Below are 27,463 nucleotides of genomic sequence, written 5' to 3'. Positions count from 1 at the left end.
CAATATATATAAAAGAATGGATGTTCCTTCGCTTTATTATTGAGAGTCCTTCAATTAAGTGCAAAGTCATAAATCCCATCCATAACACGTTTAATTCCTGTCAGATGAATGTACCCGTTCCACTCCTGTGTTCAGTAGTGTCATTGTTGAGGACATCTTAGTGAATAGAGCAACAATCTATTCATTATTATGGAGAGTGAAGTATAATCTTGAGTTAGAGAAACCCCCTATACTTAGAATGCTTAGTTGAGTCACTAGGTTAGGAACTGTAGATTTTCTTTTCCTCCAAGAACATTAATGGCGGGACTCTTGTACTCTTAAAGTCCTCTTGGGTTTTTGTCTTTCGTGTAGCATGTTCTAATAAACCTTATATATTTTATTACATTATACTGTATACTTTGGGATCTCTCACTTTTTACTGGAAATGTTTGGTGTATGCATTGTACACAATACACTGTAATTTAGAGAACTCTGAGCCAGTATTCTAAAAAGTATTAAAATATGATGGATGCAATTTAAGATATCTGTCTATAATTGGCTTAAAATGGGATTGCACAGGAGACATTAGCATGGCTCCTCTAATACGGATATAACTGGTACAAGCTACTTAAAATGATTTTGAGAGTCAAATGTTACACTCATCTCAGTCGCCTTAATAGCCATGTACAACAGACCAGTAACATGCCTTCATCCTAACATCAGTGATGGGACAGAAGTCTCCTGGGAGCACCACAAACAGCCTTTAACCCAAGAAACCTATGAATCCCTGGCCTTCCCAGTTGCTGCCATTGGAATTGTGGGAATGTGCAATAATTTCCTGGTGATATATCTATACTACAGATTGAAGCGACTGAGGACACCCTCCAACCTACTTCTAGTTAATATTAGTCTCAGTGATTTTTTGTTCTCTTTCTTTGGCGGAGGCTTTACTTTCATGTTATGTGTGGGAAGGCAGTGGATCGTGGATGAAGCAGCATGTGTTTTCATTGGGTTTACCAAGAATCTGTTTGGTAAGTCAAATATTAATGTCTTCAGATGACCAATGCGACTTCCATACTATTACAGTTGCCATCTGCAGTGTGGTTACTCTAAATATTACAAAGCTTTGCCCAATTTTGTATGTGGTCTTGAGGCTCCCTTTATGCTATAAATCATGTCCTTGTTCTAGTCTTCTTAACATGCCATTATAACATATACTGGTAGTTATTACTCCTGGATCATGAGACATATATATAACTATACAGGCTTCTGGTTCATGTCTTTGGCAGACGGTAATATGTTATACAAAATATGATTGTGTATCATAACTTGTAATCATACAACTGAGGGAGCCTCTTGAGGATGAACACGCTTGTAGAAATGAATGCTCTAGGACAGATAACTGCACAGGAACCAAGCAGTGTAAGAGAAAGGTTTAGATTAAGGTGAGCCCATCACTAAAGTTGGCTATAAATGGCCCAGGATTTACAATGAATTGCCCCTAGGGATAATTTAACTATTACTGTGCCAAATATGTGTGATGGTCATTTTAAAGACGTCACAGGTGCATTACACTATTATTAAACTGGTCTTTTTATTAAACTGGTCTTTTTATTTTACAGGTCTTACCTCTGTTTTCACACTCACAATCTTTGTGTATAAACAATATATTCAGGTGATGTATGAAAGATTTGTTGATTTCTCTTGGTCTTGGAGAGCAATTAGTTGTATCTGGATCTACTCACTTTTCTGGACTGCAACCCCGCTTATTGGATGGAACAGATACACCTTTGAAATCCATGGACTTGACTGTTCCTTAAATTGGATACCAAGAGGTCCCAATGAGATATCATTTATCTTGTTTTTCTTTCTTGCTTGTCTTGTAGTACCACTGAGTATAATATCATACTCCTATGGGCACATTCTATATGTCATCCGTAAGGTGAGCATAATCCAGGTGCCAATGGCACAGATATATCACAGAATGACGTATCGTAATAATATCATTTTTGGATTATTTTGTCATTTCTTTTAATTTCAGCTGCAAGGTATACCAAAACTCCAGATCAATCAAGAAATCAAGATTCTAAATTATGAAATTAAAGTGGCCAAAATGTATGGCTTGACGATTCTGCCATTTCTACTCTGCTGGATGCCATATACATTGATTTCTCTGTTGGCAACATCTGGCTACGGCAGCCTAATCACTCCAACAAACTCCATGTTACCATCTTTCTTCGCAAAATTGGTTGCTGCATTTAACCCCGTTTTATACATATTTATGATTAAAAAGGTAACAACGCAATACCCAAACTGTTTTGTAGAAAAACTAAAACCAGTCATAAAAGTAAACATAATACCAACACGCCACTTGATTTTCCCTCTGTATCTGCAGGGTCTAGAAACGGCAGGCGTTAACATTTTAAATCTATGTTTTCTACGATTGTTCTCATACAATTGTAAACAGCAATACCACCATGTTCATGCAAACAATCATATAGGCAGGAGCCAGACAATATATTGCTAAACAGGTTGAAAAAACTGCCTATATTGCTTAGCATTACATTTGGACCAGAAATGCTGCCAAGACTTCTATAGAAAATATTATTTTGATCCATTTAACAGGGGCTTCCACTATGGAGCATTATATGGCTTGTACTAAGTAGCTCTTCAGATAACATAAGATCATGGGAATTTTAGTAATACAGCAGTTGGGGAGCTACCGTATTAGTCTTAACTATATAAATGCGTATTTATGACTGTTCCTGTTTTTCTGCAGTTCAGACAAGGCACACAGATCTTATGCTTTCAATGTCTCCAGAGATTGTTAAATGGCAGACATCGCCACAGGAACAGAATTCGACCGATCGGCATTTCCCAACAAGCAGGCCATGGAATGAAGAAAAAGATTTGGTTTAGTTCCTCATCGACTTCGTGTACTGTAAGCACAGTACAAACTGAAACTCACCAGTCCAGCAAGGAAACTAAAGTCAATGCTATGAATGCAAAACTTATTAATGTCCAACCAATATAGAGGTTTCTTGACTTTTTTCTGTTACATTTAACAGTAAATTTATACTCCCTAATAATTAAAATTAACTCTGTGTCAGTGGTCACAATGTAATGGCTGATATATAATTAATGGCATAAAAGTGTTTTTAATGTGACTTCTGAACAGAGAGGTGCTGACAATAAATACACAATCAATACGATAACGATGTAATAAATCCATGCACCTTCATATATCATGAACACCAGCAAAAGGTACTGGCTTTGTTGTGTAAGTGTTCCTGGCACAGAGCTATAAACCTATACAGATCCCTCCTAGTCTTACGAAGAAAGGAGCCCTTGAAGGTCGATACGCTCTGATAAAGGTCAGCTGGACAATTCCTATTGCTATTGGTGTCTATGAAGCAGCATAGACAGGGAGGGACTGTGTACACTGCATCCTACACACAGCTCAGACACAGGTGCTTATTAAACAAGGTCTTACAAGAACTTCAGCGTCTCCCTGCTAGTACAAAACTGCAGAGCAGGCAAAAGTTATGAGATTTTCATAATTCCTTTAATTGCAGCCACAAGAAAGGAGCTGTCTTGAAGTTATACATCTGCGGCTGGATTTATAGACAAGGCATTACGTGCAGCTTAGCCTGCAGAGGGTGACCAAGGTGATCAAGAGAAAGAATTGACTTTTAGACTTTGAGATGCAATGCAGATATGAAAATCCAGATTTGAGTGTGTGGACACTGGAGAAAAAAAAAAAGAGAGAAGGTGGCATTCATCAGAGAAGTTGAGCTTGTTGGTGACTGTTGTCTTCAATAAAGCATATCAGGCCTGTGGAGATCATTGTAATAATATCAGTTAGCATACCTAGACTTGACCCATACCTGGCATGCTATGAACCTGCGTCCTCCTAGATGTCCTTCCTTCGGGAATATCTCTGCTTGGAGCAAAGGGAGATGTAAATTGAAATCATTTCTCTATGCAGTTGACCAAGACACAGTGACCTGGTCTTTTAACTTAAGTAGAGATTAAAAAAATGAGGCTATTAAAATTATCCTTTAGATGAACTGGTTATTGGGATTTTATGACTAAAATATATTTACAAATGCTTAGATCATCATTTATTATTCAAAAAAATAAAGCAGATTAAACATTGAAGTTTAGGATGAATCCTTACCATTTAGGAACTTATTTTATCCTCCATATTCTATATACACACAAGCCTTGACAAACAGCAGACCATGTAGTCATGCTAAACTACAATCTACCACTCCAGTCGTTTAAACCATAGCAGAGTTCTCCTCTTTGCCAGGTACAAAGCTTGTAGAGACGAGGATATAACAATTTAGGGGAAACAATACAGTGCATGATTTGCTTAACATTTTACCTAAAACCAGTGCAAATATTCCTTGGCCCTCTACTGCTTCAGTATAAATGGAGTTTATGACTTTAAGACGTAAATGTAAAACAGTAATAGATGTTTCCTTTAGCAGCTTGGTGGTATAGTAAAGAATGGAGCATGTATATTTTTGTTTTTTGATGACTGACAGCTTAAAGAGGAAATATTAAGTATTGTGTATGAAATATTGGTGCATTTGATGATACATTGCCACCTTGTGGCAGAACCTGAGAGTTCGCCTTAATTCCTCAGCAGTAAGTTTCCAACGCACTTCAAGGACATGGGGGGGGGCAATTTGTGTCCCTTTTCGAATTTTTTAGCTATTGTTACATAGAACTAAAGGCCAAACAATGTTCTTTAACTCTTAAAGGGTGCATCCAACATGTAATTACAAGCTGTTAAGTGGTTTAAGCAGGTGGTGTTGGCTAGTTCAGCATGAAGATCAGTTCCTGCTAGACAGAATGTCAAGTAGACTTGTGCTTTCGGATTTGTCTGGATTTCGTTAATTTGTACGAACGTCCAAAAATGAGGAGAGACCCTCAACTAATCACGCAGCAGAGAATTCCGAATTTCCTTTCGTATTTCGTTGTTTTCTTCAGTACCACTCACACCATCCCTCATGCTCCCTCTCTTTATGTTTCCCTACCTTCTCTGCCAAATCCTTTCTGTGTTCCCACCTTCTTTTTAGCAGCTTCACCTCTTGTCTTGGCTTTTCTTGTTCTTCTGTCTTCTTTTATGGTCCGCTTCTCCTTGTTATCCACTCCGTTACCTTGGCCTCCTGGAGAGCTTCCGCAACAGGGCAGAGCCTTGGCGCTCACCGCGTGGAAAACCTCTCCTCTGATTGGAAGAATGGGGAGAGCTTGTCCCTGTGGGAATGCGCTCTTTTGCATTAGTACTCAGGGAGGCCTGAATAATGCAGATGAATACATTGAGAAAGATAAGCTTTTCTGCACTTCTCTTTCTACGCGAGTCACTCTGCATTATTCTTGCCTCTTGGAGTACTCCTGCAAAAGGGCGGAGCCACAACATGTCCCACAGGGACAGCCTCTCACCATTTCTCCAATCAGCGGAGAGTGTGTGTTTGGAGGCTCTGCCCCTTTGAGATAAGAAGAACAAGAGACAAGATGTGGAGCTGCGGAAAAGGAGAAAATGACACGGAAGTAGCTGGCAGAGAAGGTAGGAAGACATTGAGAGATACCATGAGAGAGAGAACTAGAATGTAAGTGGGTGAGTGACAAATTTTGTTTTCGGATGGAAAAAGCTCTTCACATTTCATCCCAACCGAAGCCTAGCTTCCCTTTCAGATACTGAGCTTGACAGCCCTGTAAGCCTAGCTCCCCTTGCAGATACTGAGCTTGACAGGCCTGTAAGCCTAGCTTCCCTTTCAGATACGGAGCTTGACAGGCCTGTAAGCCTAGCTTCCCTTGCAGATACTGAGCTTGACAGGCCTGTAAGCCTAGCTTCCCTTGCAGATAATGAGCTTCACAGCAAGAAATAAATAATGCCTTTGAATGTGCAACTAAACTTTAGGACAAAATCTAAAGTAAATTTTAATCATAACACGACCATGGCTAATGGAAAGCTTAAGAAGGTGGTATTCCTTGATTTTAATTGGAATATACGTAACAAAGATAGAAAATATTACCTCCTGAATTAAACAGATTTCATGTGACTGTTCAGAATTTCTTTATTCCCGCAAAAAGCAAGACTGCCCAGTGGTACTAATAATGCTAACAAAATTTGTAGTGCTTACAATTTGTTAGAATATTGTGTATGTAAAAAAAAACGTTCAATCGATCATATAGTTAAATGATGAGGAGAACATAAATAAATAAACTGCAAATTTAATTCATTAAACAGTACAGTCCTCTGGATATGCTGAGTGAGACATGCTTTGAATAGCAGACAATTCAATAAAGATTACTGAAGTGCACAATGTCTAAAGTTACTATAGAGCTGAACCTCAAGAAACACAATGATAAAAAAATGTTCCTTAATTGTTTAGCTTCTCCAGCAAGCTTTTAAAGAAAACTTATCAGGACCCCAACCATTGATGCTGCCAACAAGATTTCTCAGGTGATACGGTTTCCTTTAGCTAGAAGAAATGATGCAGACCATAGATTATATTTAAGAAATTTGCTTAGATATGACAATTCCAGCAGAGTATTATCATGCAGACCAAGTTGCAGAAACAGAACTTTCACTTTATTAGGTTACAGTTTGTTTAGCTCTGCGCAGCCTAAACCCTCTGAATGTAAATGGTATTGGACAGTGCGGGGTATATATACAAGGCACATTAGTTTAGGCATTTCTTCTGCTTTATTACCCCAAACAATATCTGAATGTAAATTATGAAAAATATTAACTACTGTATTGTACAATATCTTTAAAGACCAAACAAAATACATTTTAAAAAACATACAACCAGTTACCCTGAAATATTAGTTAATATCAATGTTTAAAGTTAAATTAGCTTTACATTTATTTACATTAATGGCACTTATGTTTGAAATCATTAAGCCAAAGAACATAAGACACATAAGACACACTGCCTGTAAGGACTCTGTGTAAACAGGCTCCAAAAATACTATGATTGTCTATAGGGCAATATTGCAGAAGTTCCTCCAACACAAACTTCACTTCATCAAGCTAGGGAGTTGTCATTGCAACGTAGTATCGGTGAATTTTGAAAATGTATCAAAAAGCAGATGTACTTTTTTTTTTTTTTTTTTTTTTTTTTTTTTTTAGGTTTTGCTAACTTGAGCATTAACCCTCAGCATGAAAGTACAAATTGATCTTGTTTGTTTTAAGTCATCTCTCCGTGGTCCCGGTGCTCACTTTGCTGCCGTGCGCAGGGCACTTTCTACATTGTGGATGTTCTCTTTCAGCAGACGCCTGTCCTGCTCCAGCCGGGAAACCTGTCTGTTCAGCTGATGCAAAGATTGATCTTTTCTTCTCAGCTCCATCTTAGCCTCGGAGAGACTCTACAAGCAGGACGAACACAAGGAAGGAGCAAGCAGTTACTCGACAGGGCACCAGCATCATTTCAATTTAACCATGAGCTTTGAAAAGCAATAGACAGACTGAACCGGGCTAAGATGGCTACCACTAACTAGCTCATAAAAAGTTGTTGTTTTTTCTATGCATTACTTATATAACTAGATAAATAACAGACCGAATACAGAATCATTATTTACCGTATTTATCGGCGTATAACACGCACTGGTGTATAACACGCACCCCCATTTTTGAACAAAAAAACTGAACAAAAAACTTCATCAGAATCACTGCTATCTGGGAAACCACACACACACAGTAAGACACACACAGTAAGACACACACACAGTAAGACACACACACAGTAAGACACACACACACTCAGACACACACACACTCAGACACACACACCCTAACCCCCCTTCTCAGGATCTTCCCTCTCTCTCCCTAACCCCACCCCGGTCACTTACCTTCAACTCCTGTGTTGGAAGCGTGAGGCGTTTGTCTCGGGTGCCGGCGCTTCACTGCTGAGCGCCGGCACCCGAGACAAACGCCTCACGCTTCCAACACAAGAGTTGAAGCGCTGAGGCAGGCGGCGGCGGCGGAGGCGGAGGCTGAGGCAGGCGGCGGAGGCTGAGGCAGGAGGCTGAGGCTGAGGCAGGCGGCGGAGGCAGGCGGCAGGCGGCAGACGGCTGAGGCAGGCGGCTGAGGCTGAGGCAGGCGGCAGGCGGCAGGCGGCGGGCGGCTGAGGCTGAGGCAGGCGGCTGAGGCTGAGGCAGGCGGCTGAGGCTGAGGCAGGCAGCGGCGGCCGCCAGCATTGGAGTCCTGGATTTCTGTCAGTCAGGGGGGCCCCCCCTGACTGGCAGAACTCCAGGGCCCGGTCGCAGTTGCGACCCCGGTAGTTCCGCCACTGGCTCTAGGATTTATCGGCGTATAACACGCAGGTAGGGTTTCAGCTTCATATTTTAGTTAAAAAAGTGCGTGTTATACGCCGATAAATACGGTATATATGCTTTCTAGACCTCATATTGCTGTGAACCAGTCCAATTGTGGTTTATTGTCAACAGTAACGGCACGTGGTGCTGCCTATAGCATTATGTGAACCAGAGTTTTCCTCAAGGGAATAGGAAACCTGCAAGTACAACATAGAACTGGCATCGATAAAAAAACTGCAACTCCTGTGTGCCATTAACGTTGAAGAACAGTAGCTGAACAACAGCTACAAGTGCTAAGTGTTGGCAACCCCAGGGTCACAGACTATTTGCCTTAAAAGAAATCGTGAAGGAAATGTTGTTTTATTACGATAACTAGTGATATGAGAAAGTGGTCACCTTAACAGCGTCTGCTAAAGTTTGATCCTTCTCTGCTTCTTCTCTCGAGTGCAGTTGCAATCTGTGATTTAGCTCCGACAGCTGTTGAGACTGTTCACTCAGGAGGATTTGTGCTTGCTGCTCTCGTATCAGTGCATTATTCAGCTCTTCACACGCCACTTTAAACTTTGCGTAAGGAACCACTTTCTAAGGAACAGAGGTTCATTCTAGTGAATGTAACACATTAAACAGCCTATGGCAACTATTTACTTTAAAGCGAGTGGGCAAGAACATTGCCCCCGACAACAAGATCTTTTCTTTTCAAACACCCAATAAATATGTGCTTACTTATAAAGAAATACTAAAACGGTTTAATGGATTGTATCATATAAAATAATTATTTTATTCACATAGAAAGCTTACATGAATGCATGTAACTAAGTTTTTGCAATTATTTTACTTTTGAGCCATTTAGAACACCAAAATTATAGTTATTCATTAAAAGAACAAAAAACCCACATGTAGAATGTACATATGACAATCATTACTGCAAGGCTGGGAAAAAAATGTGCATTTCTAGCATCAGTGTTCCCAAAATACTAATTCAGGAAGAAGCTGTCAGGTAAAAGTACCATTTTCATTGTATCACTGCTTGTATTGCAGAGAAACAAAAAAAAAAGAATATAAATGACATTAGAAACATACTTACAGATTGTTTAACTTGTTGAAGTTGCTCCTCTTGTCTTTCTGTGGCGTTCAAACTTTTTCGGAGTTCATTAAGACTCTGCTTAAAATCGGAGAGCTCCATGCGTAGCGATCGTCTCTCAACTTCTCCAGTGTGCAGCCGCTGCGTCAATTCAAATATCCGCTCCTTTAAACAGCTTAAGCATTTCTAAATCAGACAAAAGGAATCACGTGAAGAAAGCAATATGCATATATGTCATTATATAATCTAGTATCACCATACAGTTCGAACTTATTTTTTACTTTGATTAAAAAAAAGACTGAATCGTACAAATTTCTCTTATTATTACTCATATTTTCGTACCTTGACGGGCCTTTCGCTGGCCAGGCCCGGACTTGCCGTCTGGGATTTGACCTCGCAAAGCCCATGCGACAGTCTTCGGACTAAAGAATCGGGGTCTACGTTAGCTGGACATCTCTCCGGACTCTCAGGTACCTTCCCCATCTCAATGCTTAGCTTTTTCATGAGCTTCGAAAAAGAGTTCCTGGCAGACTTTACAAGGTGGTCCTGTGATTGCGAGCTAGCATCTAAAATACGCAAAGGTGAGTTAACAATCTATATTGAAAACAATATACAAATGAGTAAGTAAATTCCATCAGTTGCTTGGTTTTATATTTCACAACAGCCTTTGGGCTACAACTGATTGAACAAGCTCTATGGTGTGCCAATGGGCAAATGGTAATTTACCAGAGCGATCTCTGATCCTACCAACTGGCCCATTTACACTATGCCTAGCCAGCAAACATCATTAAGAGGTGGAGTGCTAGGATACAACATCACTGCCTACAGCAGCATCTATCAGAAATATGTTGCCATTCGCTACCATAGACAAGAAGTTGCCACCTAAGAATCAAACGGCTGCATTTTGACCCCTTTTAGTAATCTAAACACATATACCTGACAGCTATATACTTAACATGCAAGTACAGAGACAGATACTAAACTAAGAGGAATAAGAGGAAAAGTACCACTTTTTATATGTAATCTCTATATAATGGCATAAAAGAATATATATGGCAGAACTGTTACTGTGACACCCAGGGAATTAGCCACTTTAGAACAAACATAGTAGCACAATGCCACAGTGTTTGGATCGGGAGACAAGAGAATATAATTTACCCTGTTCCGAGGCAATTAAAATTTTACAACTACAATCAGTTATTTCCCCGCAGGATTTCCCCAATCATCCTTCATATAATAGACTTAAAGCCCCAGTACACCCAGCGTGTCCTACTTACGGCAAGATTTGTCAGGTCTGTAATTAATAATTGTGTTTGAAATTGTCAGCGCTCTGTCTACTAATTGCTAATTCAGATAATATTTAATAGGTTTATTTAGGCCTTATCAATTAGATTCCACACTACAGGGCCAGATGTAACCTGCCATCACCGGACTTGGGATCCCAGAAGCGCAATCAGTAAGCCAACAGCGTTTATCTATAACATCGTACAAGACAAAATCTTGCAGGTATAGCTTTTTCAGACTAATAAAAAAACAGCCTGAATAACTTTGTTCCTCCGGTAGCATTAGTGGTATATATTTTATTTGTAAAGCAGGGTTGTTAAGTGGGGATTAAATCAGCGCTGTGTAATCTGGTTTTATGAAAAAGTTGCATCAGAAAACATACAAACAACACTACCGGCAAAGAAGGTTCGAGTGTCATAAGAGATAAACACTTTTAAACACATGGCTTGGATGTCATTAAATATAGTGATTACAATTTAATGTAGGGGGTGCTCCAAGAGTTCTATATTTTGCATTTCAGAAGGAGGTTTTAATATTATTGGTGCATTACCTGATTTATGTAAAACTCCAAGCAACTCGGACATTGAATAAACTACAATGTTGAGTAGATCTGAGCTGCTGAACCACTTCAATGCTTTTTGAGCTATGATCTGCTCATATTTCTGACCTATGGAGAGGGGAAAAGCATATCAATACAGTTCCCATTATTGTAAACACTGGACATTTTGGAGAGCCACAAGATCATTCTAAGCATTGTTTCACAGAAATGGCTTGTAAAATAATAAGTAAATAATAGGGTGCGCCACAGCTCGCCAGGCCAGGAAGATTTCCCAATGTATATGAAATACAACCCCCAATTCAATTTGAATCTGACATCAACCTTGTGACGATTCCTGCTGTGTATTACATGCACACAAACTAAGAAGGCAGAAACCTCAAGCAACAATAACAAAATAGCAAACTATTAGACTTAGGTTTTTAACACATTATATAATCTGTTTCATGTACTAATTAATATACATAAAGACCAGGCCATTATTTAAAGGTCTTTGAAGAAACAAGTCCACTTACCTGATATTGTGCTCTTCTCAAGAGCTCCACCAATGGAAATGAGGATTCCAGGACCTTCCATGAAACCATCCATCCAAGTGAATAATGACCTACTGGATCGGCCAAGACACTGAAGCCTGTTAGCTGCCAACACAGCAACGACACACTTCCGAAACACATTCTTCATATTTCTGGAGGGTTTTGTCAGGGTATTTTCTTCTGTGGCAGACAAAGCCTGCACCAGCACTCGAATTTCATTCTGAACTTCTAGAGAACCATTTACCTGAGTTTGCAAAAAATCCCTTTGAGCAGCCAAAGAACAAGTCCTGGTGTACAAAGGGTATAACGCACCAGCCATAAGAGCACAGGCTGCTAGAAGAGACTTGAGGTCCTTTTCGCTGTTTATGAGTACATTTTTTATGTTCACATTTTCAAGAGCCATCTGATTCTTTGTTTTTTCAAAAATGGCTATTTTGTGTTTTGCTTTTTCGGCTACACTCTGAAATTTCTACAAAGAAAAAAACAAATACCAAATTATCCTTTACAGCAGATATTGTGCAGAATATGGTGCAGTTACTTCATTAATTAGAGTTTGCAAATGTAATATTATTCTATCGGATAAAAAAAAAAAAAAAGGAAATGTAATCAAAAATCAAACAAGCAAAATATACCTTCCACCCATGCAAATGTCAATATTTTGGGGCATTTTGGGTATATACTCAATAATCCTTTTGACTCCTCTCTTGTAAAGGATGTTAAAATTATTGTGATAATGTTGTTATAATCCTACAGCATGTGTGTTTATCCAAAAGGCTCACTTTACATAATGACATGTTATTATGTCTAATATTACATATTTAGAAGATACTATATCCACGAAAACAGTAAACAGATGTGTATGACTCCACTGGGCAGATCAGATGATATTTTGTTTTTAAGTTTTTTTATTATGATACCTGTGCCCTGGCTTGAAGGTCCCTAATAAGAGCAGAGTAACGCTGTTCCAAGTCAATCCTCTGTTTCTGCCATTCCTCTTCTTTTGCTTTCATCTGTTCAGCCAGTTTATTAAGAGAGTCTTGATGGCTCTGCTGTAGGTTTTCCATAACTTCAGCCTTGTTTTTGCAAACACGCTCCAGATGCGTCACCTATCAGGACAGAATGATGTTTGGCGGTAAGGCTACTATTTCAGTAGAAAATATAAAAAGAAGACCCGGACATAATCCATAACCTAGTCTCACTACTCCTTCCTAACACACAACAGGGAGACAGATTCATGGGTCGCTGAATAAAAGTAAAAGACATAATTCAAAGTGCCCTACAGTCAAACATATGCATGTGAATTCACCAGATCCGATTTCTTATTGCTATTGATCAAAGTAAACACGTTTTCTTTGTATCAAACACGATTTATAAACATCATTGTACATTAAATAGAAGACTGCCTGCTCAGTATTGCAAGGCACTGTGAGATGTATACAATACATAGTGAAGAAAAAAATACAATAAAATAAATATTTAATAAAAAGAAGAAATAAACTTGTCTGAAAAAAAATCGCTAGTGAAGCACCACATTTACGGAATATTTCCTAAAAAGTCTCATTTGACTGTCATTCAGACTTCTTTCACGGCTGTGAATAAAGAAGAACTCGCTGTAGATTATTATTTAGAGATGTATCTTTTTAATTTTTTATTTCCCAAGAGACTATTTGGGCCACTGTGTTTTGCTTCTACCATATTCCCGGTAAAAGATTGGTTTATTAAGGGAAATGAGTAATACTTGAATGAAAAACCCCATTAATAGGCTGTATTTTTTAATTAGGTCCCGTAGGATAATGCTATAACAAGTGCAGGGAAGACTTCATGGAGTCTGGGGGCTAGTAGCCCTTAATTAGTACAGACGCAATGCCAATCTGGCTTATAGCACAGTCATACTGCATGGCAAATATGATCATCTGTTATCCAGCAGAGCATGAGAATGACCTTAACCAAGATACTGTCCCTAGAAATCCAGCTTCCAAGTAACTGCTAAACCTAGGCCCTCACCGAGCCGAAGACCAAATTATTACTGCCATCTAAACATGACAATCAGATTTGTAATTACAAACGGTTGCGCATGTGCCTAAGGTAATGGTGGAAAAGACAATTCATAAACAAAGATGTCAAACGGTTGCTAAGGACATAGAGACCATTTTTACTTATTTTGACACCTATATAAAATAAAAAGTGATGATACTATATGTTAGAAGTAATATTGCAAAGTATAGCAATGTGAAGTAGGCTAAATGGCAGTTTCTTTCTAATGAATGATCAATTATCTGTAGCATTGTATCTGAATCCTCAAACATCATTTCTGTACGCCTATGTCATTTCTTCTTTCAAAAACAAAGTCTCCCTTTCTTGATAAACTAAATACTAGAAGATTAAACAAGGAGAGGTTATCACTACCTTTTCATTAGCTTGGTTATGGTCAGAGATTAGAGCATCGACATTCTCTTGCAAGACGGTGCAAAGCTCTGACCAAGAGAAATTAGCCATCATGCTCCCTGGATGCCTTATAACCACACAGCCTGCTATCAAACGTTGGTATAAGCCATGGAGAAATGTTAACTTTTCCTAAAAAAGGAAATGAAAAAATTAACATATGCGATTGCAATATAAATGATAATCAAAAACATCCCAACAGACACTGCAAGTGGTAGAAATAGCAAGAATGAAACACACATACAGTACACACACATGGGTGTGTGAAAATGTATTTACACCTTTATCATTTTTTCTGCATTGTTGCTTATTTTTCACATTGATTTTATTGAGATAAAATACATAATCTCTGTGCTTAAGTTATTGCCCTCCGCCTGTCCTAAATATAATATATATAATATAAACTTATTCCTTGCCAAAAGACAGAAGTCAACAGCACAAAAGGCAATTTTATGACACTTTCAAAAGGCATTCCTGAACAGATATCAATCTGTTACACAACATGTTTTCAGGCTCTGGAGCTCCAATGAAACCCTACTATACTGACCAAAAAATGGTTTGGAACAGTAGTGAATTTTTCCAAGAATGGCATTCTAGCTTCAAAAAAAGCATATGCATGAACAAGTATGAACAAGTATTGAGTGAGTGAATGAGTATCTGTGAATGGGGAATGATTGAGTATCTGTGAATGAGTAAATGAATGAATATGCGTGTGATAGCATGGATGTGTAAGGGGGGGCATGGGGCAGCATTTTATCTGGGCTGGCAGCATCAATACACAAGGGGGGGCAGCTAGCTAGGGTCATCAAATAAATGAATACTAAAGCAAGGGGCAGGCTGGTGGCAATACACAAGGGACAAAAAAACACAAAAGGGAGGGGTCAAAGACAAAGCAGTGCAGAAAATACTTTTTTTATTTGGCGGGGGTCATTTTCCGTATCGGCCAAGTGCATCCAGCTAGCTGCCGTTCAGTAATACCTCTGCATCCTCTAGGTATATCCTAGTAAGTTTCTGAATCTCACTCGCCATCTCAGAGACCCTACGCTTCTCTGTGTCCCAGCCTTGTTGCAATTTCTCCAAGTCCATTTGATATCTGCTGATTTCAGATTCAGCGTGGGTACATCTTGAGCGTAAATGCTGTAGCTCCTTTGCAGTACTCAGCTGGTCAGATCGAGCTCCCTACAGAACAGAAAACTTAAGTGAAAATGTCTGCTGCAAGGGTTTCAATTTTAAGCAATATATGTTACGGGTGCTTTTTCTCCATTTATTCTACAAATTGCATAAAGAAAATTCCCAGTGGTCAAGGTGAATAATCTTTTTTATGTATCTTTTCACCTTTAATTACTGGCATGTCAGCGGCTGAGTTACAGTACCTCAAGGCTTTTACACAGTGACTGTATGGTCTGTTTGGAAGACTCCAATTCTTCGTTCATCTTCTCACAAGCACGCTTTGTTACTTCAATCTGGTTAAAAAAAAAAAAGGGCAATGCTTTTTTAATCTGTGATTTACATAAATTTTCAATCCTCTGCTAATTAAAAGGGACACTCTACAGAGACCTCATATGTATTCACTCCTAAGCCTGTCCTTCAACTATTTCCTCTGCAGAAGATATGTACGATGGCTTGGCAAATGATGCAGATGGGGGTATCTTGAGACCCTTATATACATCGCTAGAAAGTCCTCCCATTGATTTCAATGGGTGCGCTATTCTGACGCAGATTGGCTGTTTGAAGCTCTTCAGATCTCGGAGGAGGGGAGCTGCAGCTTCTCCTAAGTTGTATTAAAATACTCATAAAAGTAATTTAGTATATATTCTTTATAGGGTCTGTCAGGGACAATAAACTGTCCCTTTAAGACAGCCTGTAGAATCTGGAAGCACCATTACCAAACTCTGTTGAAGCTGCATGTCAGTTTTACTTGGGAAAATGGCTTCCTTTTTCACCTTTTAGGCCACTTGCCACTTGCCACACAAAAAAAAAGAAGGAAGCAAAAGTCAATTCTTCTAGTCCTTACTGTAGTAAGCTCCTGCAACAACCAAATGTGAAACATTGATTTCTTGGGCTGATTGACATGTTTATTTCACAGTCTGACTTCTATCACAAAGTTCTGGATTAAGGCTCACATGGGTCTTCTAGCAGAAATACTCATTTAGAAGAAAGAGTCAAGAAGACAATGCTTCTATGTAGTACATTTATTGGAAGCTCTTAGCTGGATTTATTCCACGGCAGAAGTGATGTCTGATCTTTCCACTGGCTGAATGGCTGTCAATACTCAGCGTACATGCCTTTTGTAACAAGTGCAAAGCATCATCATCAGACTCAAGGCAAACACGGCCAGTGTTACCTCATCGGACGCATCTGCCAGGCAGCTCCTATAATCTGTCAAGGTACGTTTTAGAGCCTCGAGGACGACAGCAGAAGCTGTATGTGTACTTTGGTCTTTGTAGCTCCCTAAAGAAGGGGAAAACATGAGATAAATACACAAGTAAAATACAAAAGGTTGAATTTGATGCTGCTACAAGTTTTCAAACTTTGACCGCTAACACAGTGACCGCCAACACGCTAAAATGTAAAAACGTATTAACAATTTAAGCCTTGTCCCTAGTCTGATAGATTAAGTATTTTGGAATTAAAGCACACGCTTTTTATGTGTATGACTAAAACTCCAAAAGGATATATATTATATTCTGATTTTATACATAAAACTATGCTTTGCAACTATACATTTCACTGGTACTGGCTCAAAAAAGGACTGTCGTGTTCTTTGCTAGTCTGGCATAAGTATCACTTTATTCATTTACAGTTGTGGTCATGTTCTCTCAAATAAAGACTTTTTCTTCCGGGCAGATTTAGTAGGCATTAGAAATATAAATTAATCTTAAGTAAAGGCATTTCCACTTATTATAACAGATCTTACACAATATGCCTTGTCAGGTCTTTAGTGTCCTACATGTATTTTCTTTTGCCAGTGACCTTTTTGGCTTCTGGAGAGGTTGGCTCAGACCATATAAAACATCTGTTCTTTTTGCAGGTACACAAGAAGAGACTTTTTCGCTTTGTGGGATTCCAAGCACAGACTGCGAGTTATTTAGGTCACATAAACTATAGAAAGTGTCAATCAATGTATGGCCTGATACAGCAGGTTCACTTTCCTTCACCCTACCGGAGCAGAAGACTGCTGTGAGGACTACTTTGGTCATGTCATCTGATGAGAACATGTGGGGGCACGGGTGGAGGAGCATCTGTTGAATTCCCACAATGGAGTCATTCTAACACACTGACAGATGCATCTGTCATCCAACACCTTCAACTAACCTGATGGGCACTGAGTTGACACATTAAAGGTGTCCACAAGTGACTGAAGCTCTCTCGCGAAGCTTCTATAGTCCTCTTCTACAGCGAACTGCTGTTTCTTTGTCTGTTTTAGTATTTATGCAACCCAGGGGGGGGAAAAACATATAGAACATTATATTAATTTCATTAGTTATTCCAGTGGTACATATTAAGTTTTTTTGAAGTGTGTTAAGTAAATAATTTGTGGTAGGTTATCCTGCGTATTTTTGTACACAGTGTAGTAATGCAATCACAAAATGGTGGGTTGAGGCAGAAAAACATGCACAATGTTAGTTTTCTTGTAATGTACTGAAACCACCTAACAACATGCCTAGATGTATCATTGCTACAGTGGTAAAAAAATGTGGTAGGTTTTAGTTTACTTATTCTAAATCACTAACTTAGTTTTGTACAGTAAATGCTCAATGTTATTTTTTGCTTCTCAGAAACCAAAAAATATAAAAAACTACTACTACTACTACTACTTATAGTCAGACAGAAAAAGTCAGTAGTTTATTTTAACATGGAGCTCTCTAGCTGTTCTATAATGATAAACCTTATTTCATTTGCCAAAGAGTGGCTAGAAGAGCATCATGGAGGTTTCACTAGGATCGCTATCACCTCTTTTCTCCAAGAAGACACCCCAAGCCGTTATCATTACCAAAGCAAGTTCTTGTTCCATTAACACAAAGCGTTCTTCACCAGTCTTCAGTTTCTCTGTGAGGTCCGTAATCAGGTTGTTTTTGTGCTCAATTTCTTCATTCAGTTTATTCAGTACACAAGAGTAATTTTCCTCAGTCCTATCATAAAAATAGAATTACATTTGTGAGGAGCCTACAGATTTTAGCATGAACATGTTAACATTAAGATTTGTCATATTATAGATCTATTAGCTTACTCACATGACCATACATAAGTTGCACAAAATATGTCTATATTATTTAGATATTGTGCAGCTTTTAATGGTTAAACCACAAAAAAGTTGTCAGGTTTGTGGCATTTGGAAATGCCACAAAAATTAAGATGTGAAAAGAAAAAAAAAGAAAATGTAGAAGTTTAAAGCCAAATTATACAGGAAGTCAAATGAAATAAAAAAAATTTCTTCTTATATGAAGACCATTGAAGAAAATTGCCTTTTCTTTTATTATAATAAAACCACACATAACATCTATAACACACATTATACAGTGGTGTAATAAAGTAAACCCTCCTTGAATTCATACATATCAAGACATAATAATCATTTGTCCCTTAGCAGGTCTAAAAATTAGCTAAATAAAACGTCAGATGAACAACAAATGACATATTACACCATGGCATCATTTATTCAATAAAATAAAGCCAAAATGGAGAAGCCATGTGTGAAAAAGTACACCCTATGATTCAATAGCTTTTAAAACCACCTTTAGCAGCAATAACTTGAAGGAATCATTGTTAGTATGACTTTATCAGTCTCTCACATTGTTGTGGAGGAATTTGGCCCACTCTTCTTTGCAACGTTGCTTCTGTTCATCAAGGTTTGCGGGCATTTGTTTATGCACAGCTCTCTTAAGGGCCTGCCACAGCATTTCAATGGGGTTGAGTTATGGACTATGACTGGGACATTGCAACATCTTGATTTTTTTTTCAGCCATTCTGTAGATTTTCTGGTGTGCTTGTGATCATTGTCCTGTTGCATGACCTATTTTTGACCAAGCTTTAGCTGTCGGACAGATGGCCTCACATTTGACTATAGAATACTTTGGTACACAGAGGAGTTAATGCTCAACTCAATGACTGCCAGGTTCCCAGGTCCTGTGGCTGCAAAACAAGCCCAAATCACCCCTCCAGTGACAGTATGAGGTGTTTGTGCTCATATGCTATGCTATCATGAACCTTAACATGTTGAGCCCTGTAGAGTCTGAGATGTAACACTGTTTTTTTTTTTTGCAATTTCTCTGAGCATTGCAATTTCTCTGAGCATTGCACAAAATTCAAAAAATTGAAGACAGTTTTCAATCTTCCCAGGAGTGGACATCCCAGCAAGTTCACCCCAAGGTCAGACCGACCTTGGGGTGAACTTGCTGGGATGTCCACTCCTGGGAAGATTGAAAACTGTCTTCAATTTTTTCCACTTTTGAATAAACTTTCTCACTGTATGAATGATGGACATTAAATTGTTTGGAAATGCCTTTATAATCCTTTCCAGTTTCATGGGCAATAACAATCGCTTCTCTAAGATCATTGCTGATGCCTTTCCTCCACGGCATTTTGTTAACACACATCTGAATGCTCCAGACCAGCAAACTGCTAAAACTTCGGCTTTTATAGAGGTGGTCACACTTGTTGATGATCAATTAATCAAGGGCATTTGATCAGGAGCACGTCTGCTACTTAACATCTTAATTCTTATGGAAGCAGTAACGGTGTACTTAGTTCTTCACACATGGTTTCTCCATTTTGACTTTATTTTTGTTGAATAAATCATGACATCTGAGATTGTATTTACCTAATTTTTCATGTTATGTCTAGATATGTAAAACCATAGAATTCAAAGAGGTTGTACTTTGTTTTTTACATGACTATATTAATGACTATGCTCCTCCCCTTCTCTGATGCTGGCATACTGGACTAGACATTTTGCACGTACATTAACTCAGTGATCCTGTCTGACTAATGTAGCCAAGTAAAAGTAGAACATACTTCTTGAGTTTGTCAGAATTTTCCTCAGCCCTGCTCCTTTCTCTGTTATAAGCAACTTCCACTTCTATGAACTGCTTTTTCATCATCTCTAAATCAGAGGCCGTTTGTGACTGGGTGGCCTTTTCTACTTGCAGTGATGTTTCCAGATCTCTAATTCGCAGCTGCAATGACAAACATAATCAGACTGAAGGACAGACAGAAATAATAACTTTATAAACTACCCATGCTTCAGATGGAGCAGATGTTCAAGGGGCCCTCAGGACCAAGGAAAGAGGTTGGGACATAGAGGCACATGTTTTAAACTTGTCTGAAAATTGAAATAAAATTTGGATGAATTTGCTCACTGCTTAATGTATCTTCCCTCGATGTTTTAGACTGGGTCTAAGCCAGGTACCTGAATGATTTCAGAGTTGAACTTTGATTCCAGGTGTGTTGCTCTTTCTGCTTCAATACTTTCCTCCAACCTCTTTATTCTCTGTGTTGCTTCCTGTTAAAGGAGAGACAGGAAAATATTTACAGAAAATTTAAACCTCAGTGTAACCCAATCTGGCAATATGGTGTTTTCTTCACAAGCTGAAGCCATTTCCAGAACACATGCTCCCAACACTACATCACTAGGTGTAACCGACAGTCAATGGAATCTGTGCACTGAAGTGCAAGACTAAGCATGTGTACATGTGTGTAAGTTAGTGGGAAAGATAGTCAGAGTCCCTGTATGGGTGTTCCATTATCAAAACATGGTCACCAAAAAAAAATGTAAAAAATTGCGAGACCCACTTTGCTTTTCTTTTTCACGCCCATTTATTCAATTTTTAAAATAATAAGTAGGTAGAATTGTTGTAATTGTAGTGGGTAATAATTTTGCCTATCCAAGCATTTGTTGTTTATCCCTAGAATCACTTACCTCAAGCTCCATCTTCAGCCTCTCCTCTCTTTCACGACTATATCCCAGCTCATTTTTTTGTAGCCGTAAAGTATCCGTCTGGCTACTATGCTCTGTTGCCACTTTTTGCAAATTCTGTTGCAGGTCTTGTATGGTCTTGTTTTGTTTCTGGTGGGAAATGAAATGTCAGTAAGATAATCCATAATGATATCAACACAACCTATATTTAGCTCTACTCTCTATGGATGTGTAGTTAACATTGCTTCAGACTTTGTTAGCCTGGTACTATTGTTAATACAGTTATATCCCTTATATATAAAAATACCACTTTGAGAGTTAATGTGCAACCAAGACGGAATCTCAGATGTTTTAAAATCATACTTTAATTACATATATTAATCAAGAAGCTGTTAAGTTTGGACATGCTTCTCTGGGAGGGTATTGATCTTGCGCAGTGCTTTATATCATGGTGCCACAAGGGCTGAGGTCTGGAATCCAGGTCACAGAGGTACATTTAAGCAAGAAGAGTCCAATACATAACAGTACCAGACGGCGAAAAGCCATTGCCCTACATGGAGGTGTTACAATATGGTAAGCAGCTGTCTTTCTTTTTGATATCTGATGCATTAAAGACATTGTCTAAGAATATTTTCTGCTTTTTATTCCCAAGGACCTAGCTAGGTTAGGAACTAAAGGATAATATAAGAGGAGAACATGAATGAAGAAACCTTTGCCTCTTTTTTTATGTAGAAAAGTTTTTCAATTTGCTTTGCAAAGCACTTCTCTTTTTTATTATTTAATAATTTGGATTTACAGAAACAGAAGGTGCGGACATTTAAACAGGCTTACCATACAGAGGAAGGGGTATACTAAACAAGAGTTGCAACTGTTTGTGGTAGACTAGACACACCAATGCCGCTTAGTGTTTATGGCAAATAACTCCATATTAAATACATTTATCTTAACGTTGTAACTTTGATCTAATCTGTGCACAAAGAATTTCTAAACGCATTACAGGTATTCCAGCTGTAACACACGTTAAAGGTGTTAAAGCGCATCTTGGTTTTAATTCCTTGACGTCACTATACATTATGAAGGCCAATCCCACTATGCGCTTTTGCTGCTAGAAGAGCTTGACTGGTCCTGTATTATTATTATTATTTTTTATTGTTTTATTTAGCACCATATGCTTAGTTAAATCAGTGAGCTCTCTTCAAAGCCTCCTTTAGACATTGAATTATTCTCTATACAGAGCCATCTCAACCCTTCTCGGTTTTAACCTGCCAGTGTTGTACCTGAAGAATCCCTTCCAATTTGTTCTTTTCAGACATGATGCGCTCTTCCGCCTTCTTGTAATTCTCAATAACACCGTCTCGATGCTGTAGATCACTCTCAAACCTTTTCTGTGCATCTTGCCAGTTATACTGAGCTGTTTGAAAAGCGTGCTCCACCTTGAACATCTTTTTTTGAAGCTCTTCAATCTGTGCTGTTTGGGGAGACATAGATGTATCTTTATTTTCCACTTGTTTAGTTGATGTACATGTTCCTCTGTTACTGTTTATCAATATATTTTATCTAGGTTTATGTCCTTTTACCTATAGTTGTAAGACATTCTGTATCTATACGACTGGAAATGTGTGCAAATACAAGCAATGGAGCAGTGAGCAGTCTATAGGACCATTATGCTAGAATGGGCTAAGCCAGACACACAGCCATCACACAGAATTTGGATGTTATGGGAAAGTAAAGGAGGCCTGCTGGACCTCCATCAAAGGAACACTTGTGTTAAAAAAAATGTTAAATATGTGTCTGCCAGATGAATTATGTTAAGAGATTTTTATCCTGTAATAAGTTTTTGTCAAAATCACATAAAAGTATTTTTAAAAATGATCAGCAGTAGAACCGATCTTTCACAGAGTACTAATGCAAAAAGTATTTGGGATGCACAATCTCCAGCTATATATGGCATGCCAAACAAAGAAATAATAATACAAAAAAAAATCTTAAAAATGGTTTAAGATTATCTTACAAGTACTGCGGGAACAGTAAGTGAAGGCTTACAATATCGTATTCCAAATTTATTTTAATGACATATAGTTTACCTTTAAATTGTTCCTGAGTTCGGAGAGAACTTGCTCGTTCTTCATTTAGTGCCAGTCTCTCGGTGCTGCACTGCTTCCTTGCCACTGCCAGTTCGTACTCCAAGCTTTGACGAATGGCTTCACCTTTCTCAACTTCAGAACGGAGTCGGGTGAACTGGCTTTCATAAGTTGACAGCTGCTCGTAAAAAGTTAAATCGTGTTAAGAAAACGGTTATGAGATCCAAAAAGGACAAGTGGAATGTTAGCCGAAATAGATTTGTGATTTACTCAGCTTTAAAACGATATTCCATTACTGAAGCCTGCTCTGGACCACATGGTACTACGATGGAAATTAGTTTATGGGTTATCACCACAACCTTGAGATATTACCCAAATGCTCTCTTGCGCACTGGTAGTTGTTTTCTCTGGTTTCTAGATATATTTTCCGGGAGTGCTCTGCCTCAGCTGCTTTGATGAGAGTGTACTACAAGACTCTTCAAGGCCACTTTTACAAAACCCATCTAAAACTGAGTGCTTCTCAGTTTTACATGGCCTGGTTCCTTGAATCCAGGTGACCACACAGACACCACCCACAAGAATTTGGTTAATTTATGGGACGACACAGATCAGCAGCCGGCATAGAAATCATAGCATAGAAATCTTCTCTCTATGACTTCAGATAGTCCAGTGTATTTTCTTTTTCCAAACAATTTGTGCTATGAAAATACTGGCTTTTACCTACAGAAGCCACAAGCGTGGTATTAAAGCATACATAGAGATGTTTGTTTTAATATCTTATTCACACTCCAAAGAGGCAAGTGACACTCAAAATCCATGGACTATAAAACCAGTCAGCATCATCTAAAAGGTACAAGTTTTCTTATCAGTGGAAAATACAAAAGGACATAGTGTTTTGCACATAAGTGCTCAATCATAAGCTAAGTTGTCCATTCCAGGAAACACATTTTAGTATCAGACAATTAATCATGTATGTAGTAAAAACGAAAACTACACTTAATATAAACTAATGAACTACGAAAGTAGTATCTAAATGAATACCGTATTTGCTCGATTATAAGACGAGGTTTTTTCCAGAGCAAATGCTCTGAAAAATACCCCTCGTCTTATAATCGGGGTCGTCTTCTCAGACCCCCCAAAAAATGTCTGCTGGGGCCATGCTGCTTACCGGTCGCCAGCAGCGTCTCTTCTGTTAGAAGCAGGAGGACAGGAAGCTTGCAGCGTCCTCACAGAGCTCTATCTCCCCCTCCCTCCTCTGGGGGCGGGGCCAGAGAAGTTGCTCTACAGCCGGTCCCCTGCAGAAGTCTTCGAGTGAGAGATCTGCAGTTCAGGTAAGGGGGTGGGGGAGGGTTTTTGGGTAAGTATGTGTGATTAATGTGTGTTTAATGTGTGAAGTATGTGTGATTAATGGAATGAATGAGTATTTAAATGTGTTTGTGTGTGATAGCATGGATGTGTAAGGGGGGTGGGGGTTGTAGCATGGCATAGGGAGGCTGTAATCCCACTACTATCATCCCCAGGTTCCAGCATGTACTGGCTGCCTTGGCTTGATAGGAGTGTGATTGCTGTTAGCAGTTTGATATATATATATATATATATATATATATATATCAATCAAACTGCTAACAGCAATCACACTCCTATCAAGCCAAGGCAGCCAGTACATGCTGGGTTAAAAGGCATATCATGGGGCTGAGTGGCATATAGGGGGTTAAAATGCATTTCTGGACCTCCAGAAATGCATTTTAACCCCCTATATGCCACTCAGCCCCATGATATGCCTATATACCTCCAGAAATGCATTTTAACCCCCTATATGCCACTCAGCCCCATGATATGCCTTTTAACCCCCTATATGCCAGAGTGGCATATAGGGGTATAAGGCATATCATGGGGCAGAGTGGCAAATAGGGGGGGTATAAAGCATTTCTGGGGGCAGAGTGGCATAACTGGGGGGGGGGCAGGTTGGCAAATAAAAGGAAATTTAAAAAATATATTTTTCTCAATCATAGCTTTTATTAAACATGAAAAAATAATTTACATGAATTAATATTTACTGGTAAAACTTTTTTCCTATAGGGTCGTCTTATATTCAGGCTTTTTGTTTTTTTCCTAAATTAATATTTTGATTTTGGGGGGCCGTCTTATAATCGGGGTCGTCTTATAATCGAGCAAATACGGTATATAGATAATATAAAATAAAGCAAATTACATCAAGAATAAGTGTAAAAGGAAATAGGGTAAATAATGTGTACATACATATATTAATATAATGGCAAATATGTCATTAAATAGATAATATAATGTGAATATATAATAAAGTAAATGATATTGTGATATAATTACTAAGGTGGTGTGTTCTATGGGCACAGCAGGTTTAAAGAGATCAAAAAGGAATAACTTTGCTAAGGACTGGCCCTATGAGGTCACACTCTTGCTATATGCTTGTGAAAAAAGAGCACTTACCTCTGCATTGTGTCTTGCCACTAGTTCAAGGTTTTCACTGTTAGCCTTGTTAAGTTTTGAACGGAGTTCAGTGATGACAGTCGGATCAGCCTGTTCCTCCTTCCCATGCCTGCAGGAATTATTACATTAAATTTAGTTATATCGCTCAGCAGATTACGTAGTGCTGTTACAATAATAGGTATTGAAAAGAAATGACAACTGAAAATAACGTGACACACGATAACACAAACCAGTACAGAAGGAAGAGAGGGTGCTGCTCTCGCAAGCTTACAATCTTTAATGGAAAGCATAAGTATTATCTTTGACTTCAACATTTGTTTTTGTGCAACTGTTTGGTTTAATGATGGCCTTGCATAATGCAATACAATGCAAAGAAAGCAGATTATATTATGGTTTTAAAATTGTACATGGCTAGAAAAAGGAAATATAAAGCAGCAGTACCTTAATGATTGGTCAGCTTAAATCATATTAACCTTTATGTATGGTACTCCATGCTTGCAATCATATGAATACAGTTTAACCACACTGGCCCTCTACAGGCCAAGTTGCTTTATAAACTATTGGGTGTGAGGCTGAAAAATAAAGCCAAAAAACTGCAACACAGTAACAATTTGTGTTAATTCAGAAGGGAAGCTTTACAATTACCGTATTGGCTCGAATATAGGCCGCACTTTTTTCACCCACTTTAAGTCTTTAAAGTGGGGTTGCGGCCTATATTCGAGGTCTAGCGCCCGACGCCCGGGACGTGCAGTCCTGGGCGCCGGGCAGGCAGCAGGTTAAGGATACGGATCCCCCGCAGCGGTGCAGGGGACCTGCATCCTACTCTCTGAAACGCTCAGACAGCCTCCCCTGCCAGCACTTCCGGCAGGGAGGTTGTCTAAGCGCATCGCGCAGGCGTTCACCGGCAGCGGCGATGCGAGCGTAAACAGCCTCCGCTACCGGCACATCTGCACGATGTGCTTTAACAATCTCCCTTGCCGGGAATTCCCACGGGGGGAGTCCCGGCAAGGGAGATTGTTAAAGCACATCGTGCAGACGTGCCGGCAGGGGAGGTTGTTAACGCTTGCATCGCCGCAGCCGGTGAACGTCTGCGCGATGTACGCTAACAATCTTCCTTGCCGCCACTTCCCACGGCGGAAGGGCCAGCACCGGAAGTTGAGTACGCGTACTGCGTAGCTGTCCCCCGTCGGCCCTGCAAGACCCCGGGGAGTCTGCACCGGTAAGTCTGGGGGGGGGGCCTCTTGGGGGCAGAGTGGCAGCATATCTCAGGGGGGGTAGAGTAGCAGCATATCCCGGGGGGGGGCACATCTCGGGGGCAGAGTGCATATCTCAGGGGGGGATAGAGTGGCAACATATCTCGGGGGGGCAGAGTGGCAGCATATCTGGGGAGGGCAGAGTGGCAGCATGTCTGGGAAGGGCAGAGAAGCAGCATATCTCGCGGGGGCAGAGTGGCAGCATATGTAAGTGGGTTTTTTTTACTAAGAAATTTTTTTTCTTTAAAAAAGCACCTAACTTTTAGGGTGCAGCCTATATTCGGGTGCGGGCTATATCCGAGCCAATACGGTAATAGTATTATTAAATCATATTATTACCTTTTATCATCATTACGAGACTGATCAGACTTGAATGTCTTCTTATCCATGTTTGTAGGCGTTCGTTTCTTTGACATGTCAAATGCCATGCTTCAACATCTTTTCAGGACGAATCACTCCAAAAAAAATGTCTAAAAAAAAACAGAAACATACTGATAACAAAGAGGAAAAAAACAAAAATGGGGAAGATTCAGATAAG

The 27,463-nt window shown here is 39.2% G+C and overlaps 2 protein-coding genes across 2 annotated transcripts; one reads left to right on the top strand and one right to left on the bottom strand.

Moving 5' to 3' along the window:
- The first annotated feature begins 661 nt into the window (after positions 1 to 661).
- LOC128501451 (opsin-3-like) lies at positions 662 to 3,021 on the top strand. The gene is made up of 4 exons (XM_053470953.1): positions 662 to 1,010; positions 1,602 to 1,921; positions 2,021 to 2,272; positions 2,759 to 3,021. The coding sequence occupies exons 1-4, from the start codon at positions 662 to 664 to the stop codon at positions 3,011 to 3,013; spliced, it is 1,176 nt and encodes a 391-aa protein (XP_053326928.1). The 3' UTR covers positions 3,014 to 3,021.
- Positions 3,022 to 7,122: 4,101 nt separating this feature from the next.
- CCDC171 (coiled-coil domain containing 171) lies at positions 7,123 to 27,370 on the bottom strand. The gene is made up of 20 exons (XM_053470836.1): positions 27,265 to 27,370; positions 25,673 to 25,781; positions 23,210 to 23,384; positions 22,403 to 22,593; positions 21,129 to 21,275; positions 20,619 to 20,711; positions 20,225 to 20,385; positions 18,204 to 18,342; positions 17,525 to 17,627; positions 16,554 to 16,660; positions 15,583 to 15,672; positions 15,188 to 15,388; positions 14,174 to 14,341; positions 12,685 to 12,873; positions 11,750 to 12,236; positions 11,229 to 11,345; positions 9,737 to 9,960; positions 9,398 to 9,580; positions 8,710 to 8,895; positions 7,123 to 7,365 (listed from the first exon to the last, which is right to left on the bottom strand). Exons 1-20 carry the CDS (start codon positions 27,351 to 27,353, stop codon positions 7,216 to 7,218), a joined length of 3,309 nt encoding a protein of 1,102 aa, XP_053326811.1. The 5' UTR covers positions 27,354 to 27,370; the 3' UTR covers positions 7,123 to 7,215.
- Between the last annotated feature and the right edge of the window lie 93 nt (positions 27,371 to 27,463).

Source organism: Spea bombifrons, chromosome 1 (genome assembly GCF_027358695.1).
Source record: "Spea bombifrons isolate aSpeBom1 chromosome 1, aSpeBom1.2.pri, whole genome shotgun sequence".
NCBI lineage: Eukaryota > Metazoa > Chordata > Amphibia > Anura > Pelobatidae > Spea > Spea bombifrons.
Note: the sequence above shows the minus strand (reverse complement) of the source record. Positions and strands in the feature narration are given on the sequence as shown.

Excerpts from the sequence above, each read along its gene's own strand:
- LOC128501451 (XM_053470953.1), top strand. The coding sequence starts at position 662 with ATGTACAACAGACCAGTAACATGCCTTCATCCTAACATCAGTGATGGG. Across the intron at positions 1,011-1,601 it reads GTTTACCAAGAATCTGTTTG|GTCTTACCTCTGTTTTCACA; the intron begins GTAAGTCAAATA and ends TTTATTTTACAG. Across the intron at positions 1,922-2,020 it reads TTCTATATGTCATCCGTAAG|CTGCAAGGTATACCAAAACT; the intron begins GTGAGCATAATC and ends TTTTAATTTCAG.
- CCDC171 (XM_053470836.1), bottom strand. The coding sequence starts at position 27,353 with ATGGCATTTGACATGTCAAAGAAACGAACGCCTACAAACATGGATAAG. Across the intron at positions 25,782-27,264 it reads TCTCGTAATGATGATAAAAG|GCATGGGAAGGAGGAACAGG; the intron begins GTAATAATATGA and ends TAATTCCTGCAG. Across the intron at positions 22,594-23,209 it reads AACTCAGGAACAATTTAAAG|CACAGATTGAAGAGCTTCAA; the intron begins GTAAACTATATG and ends CTCCCCAAACAG.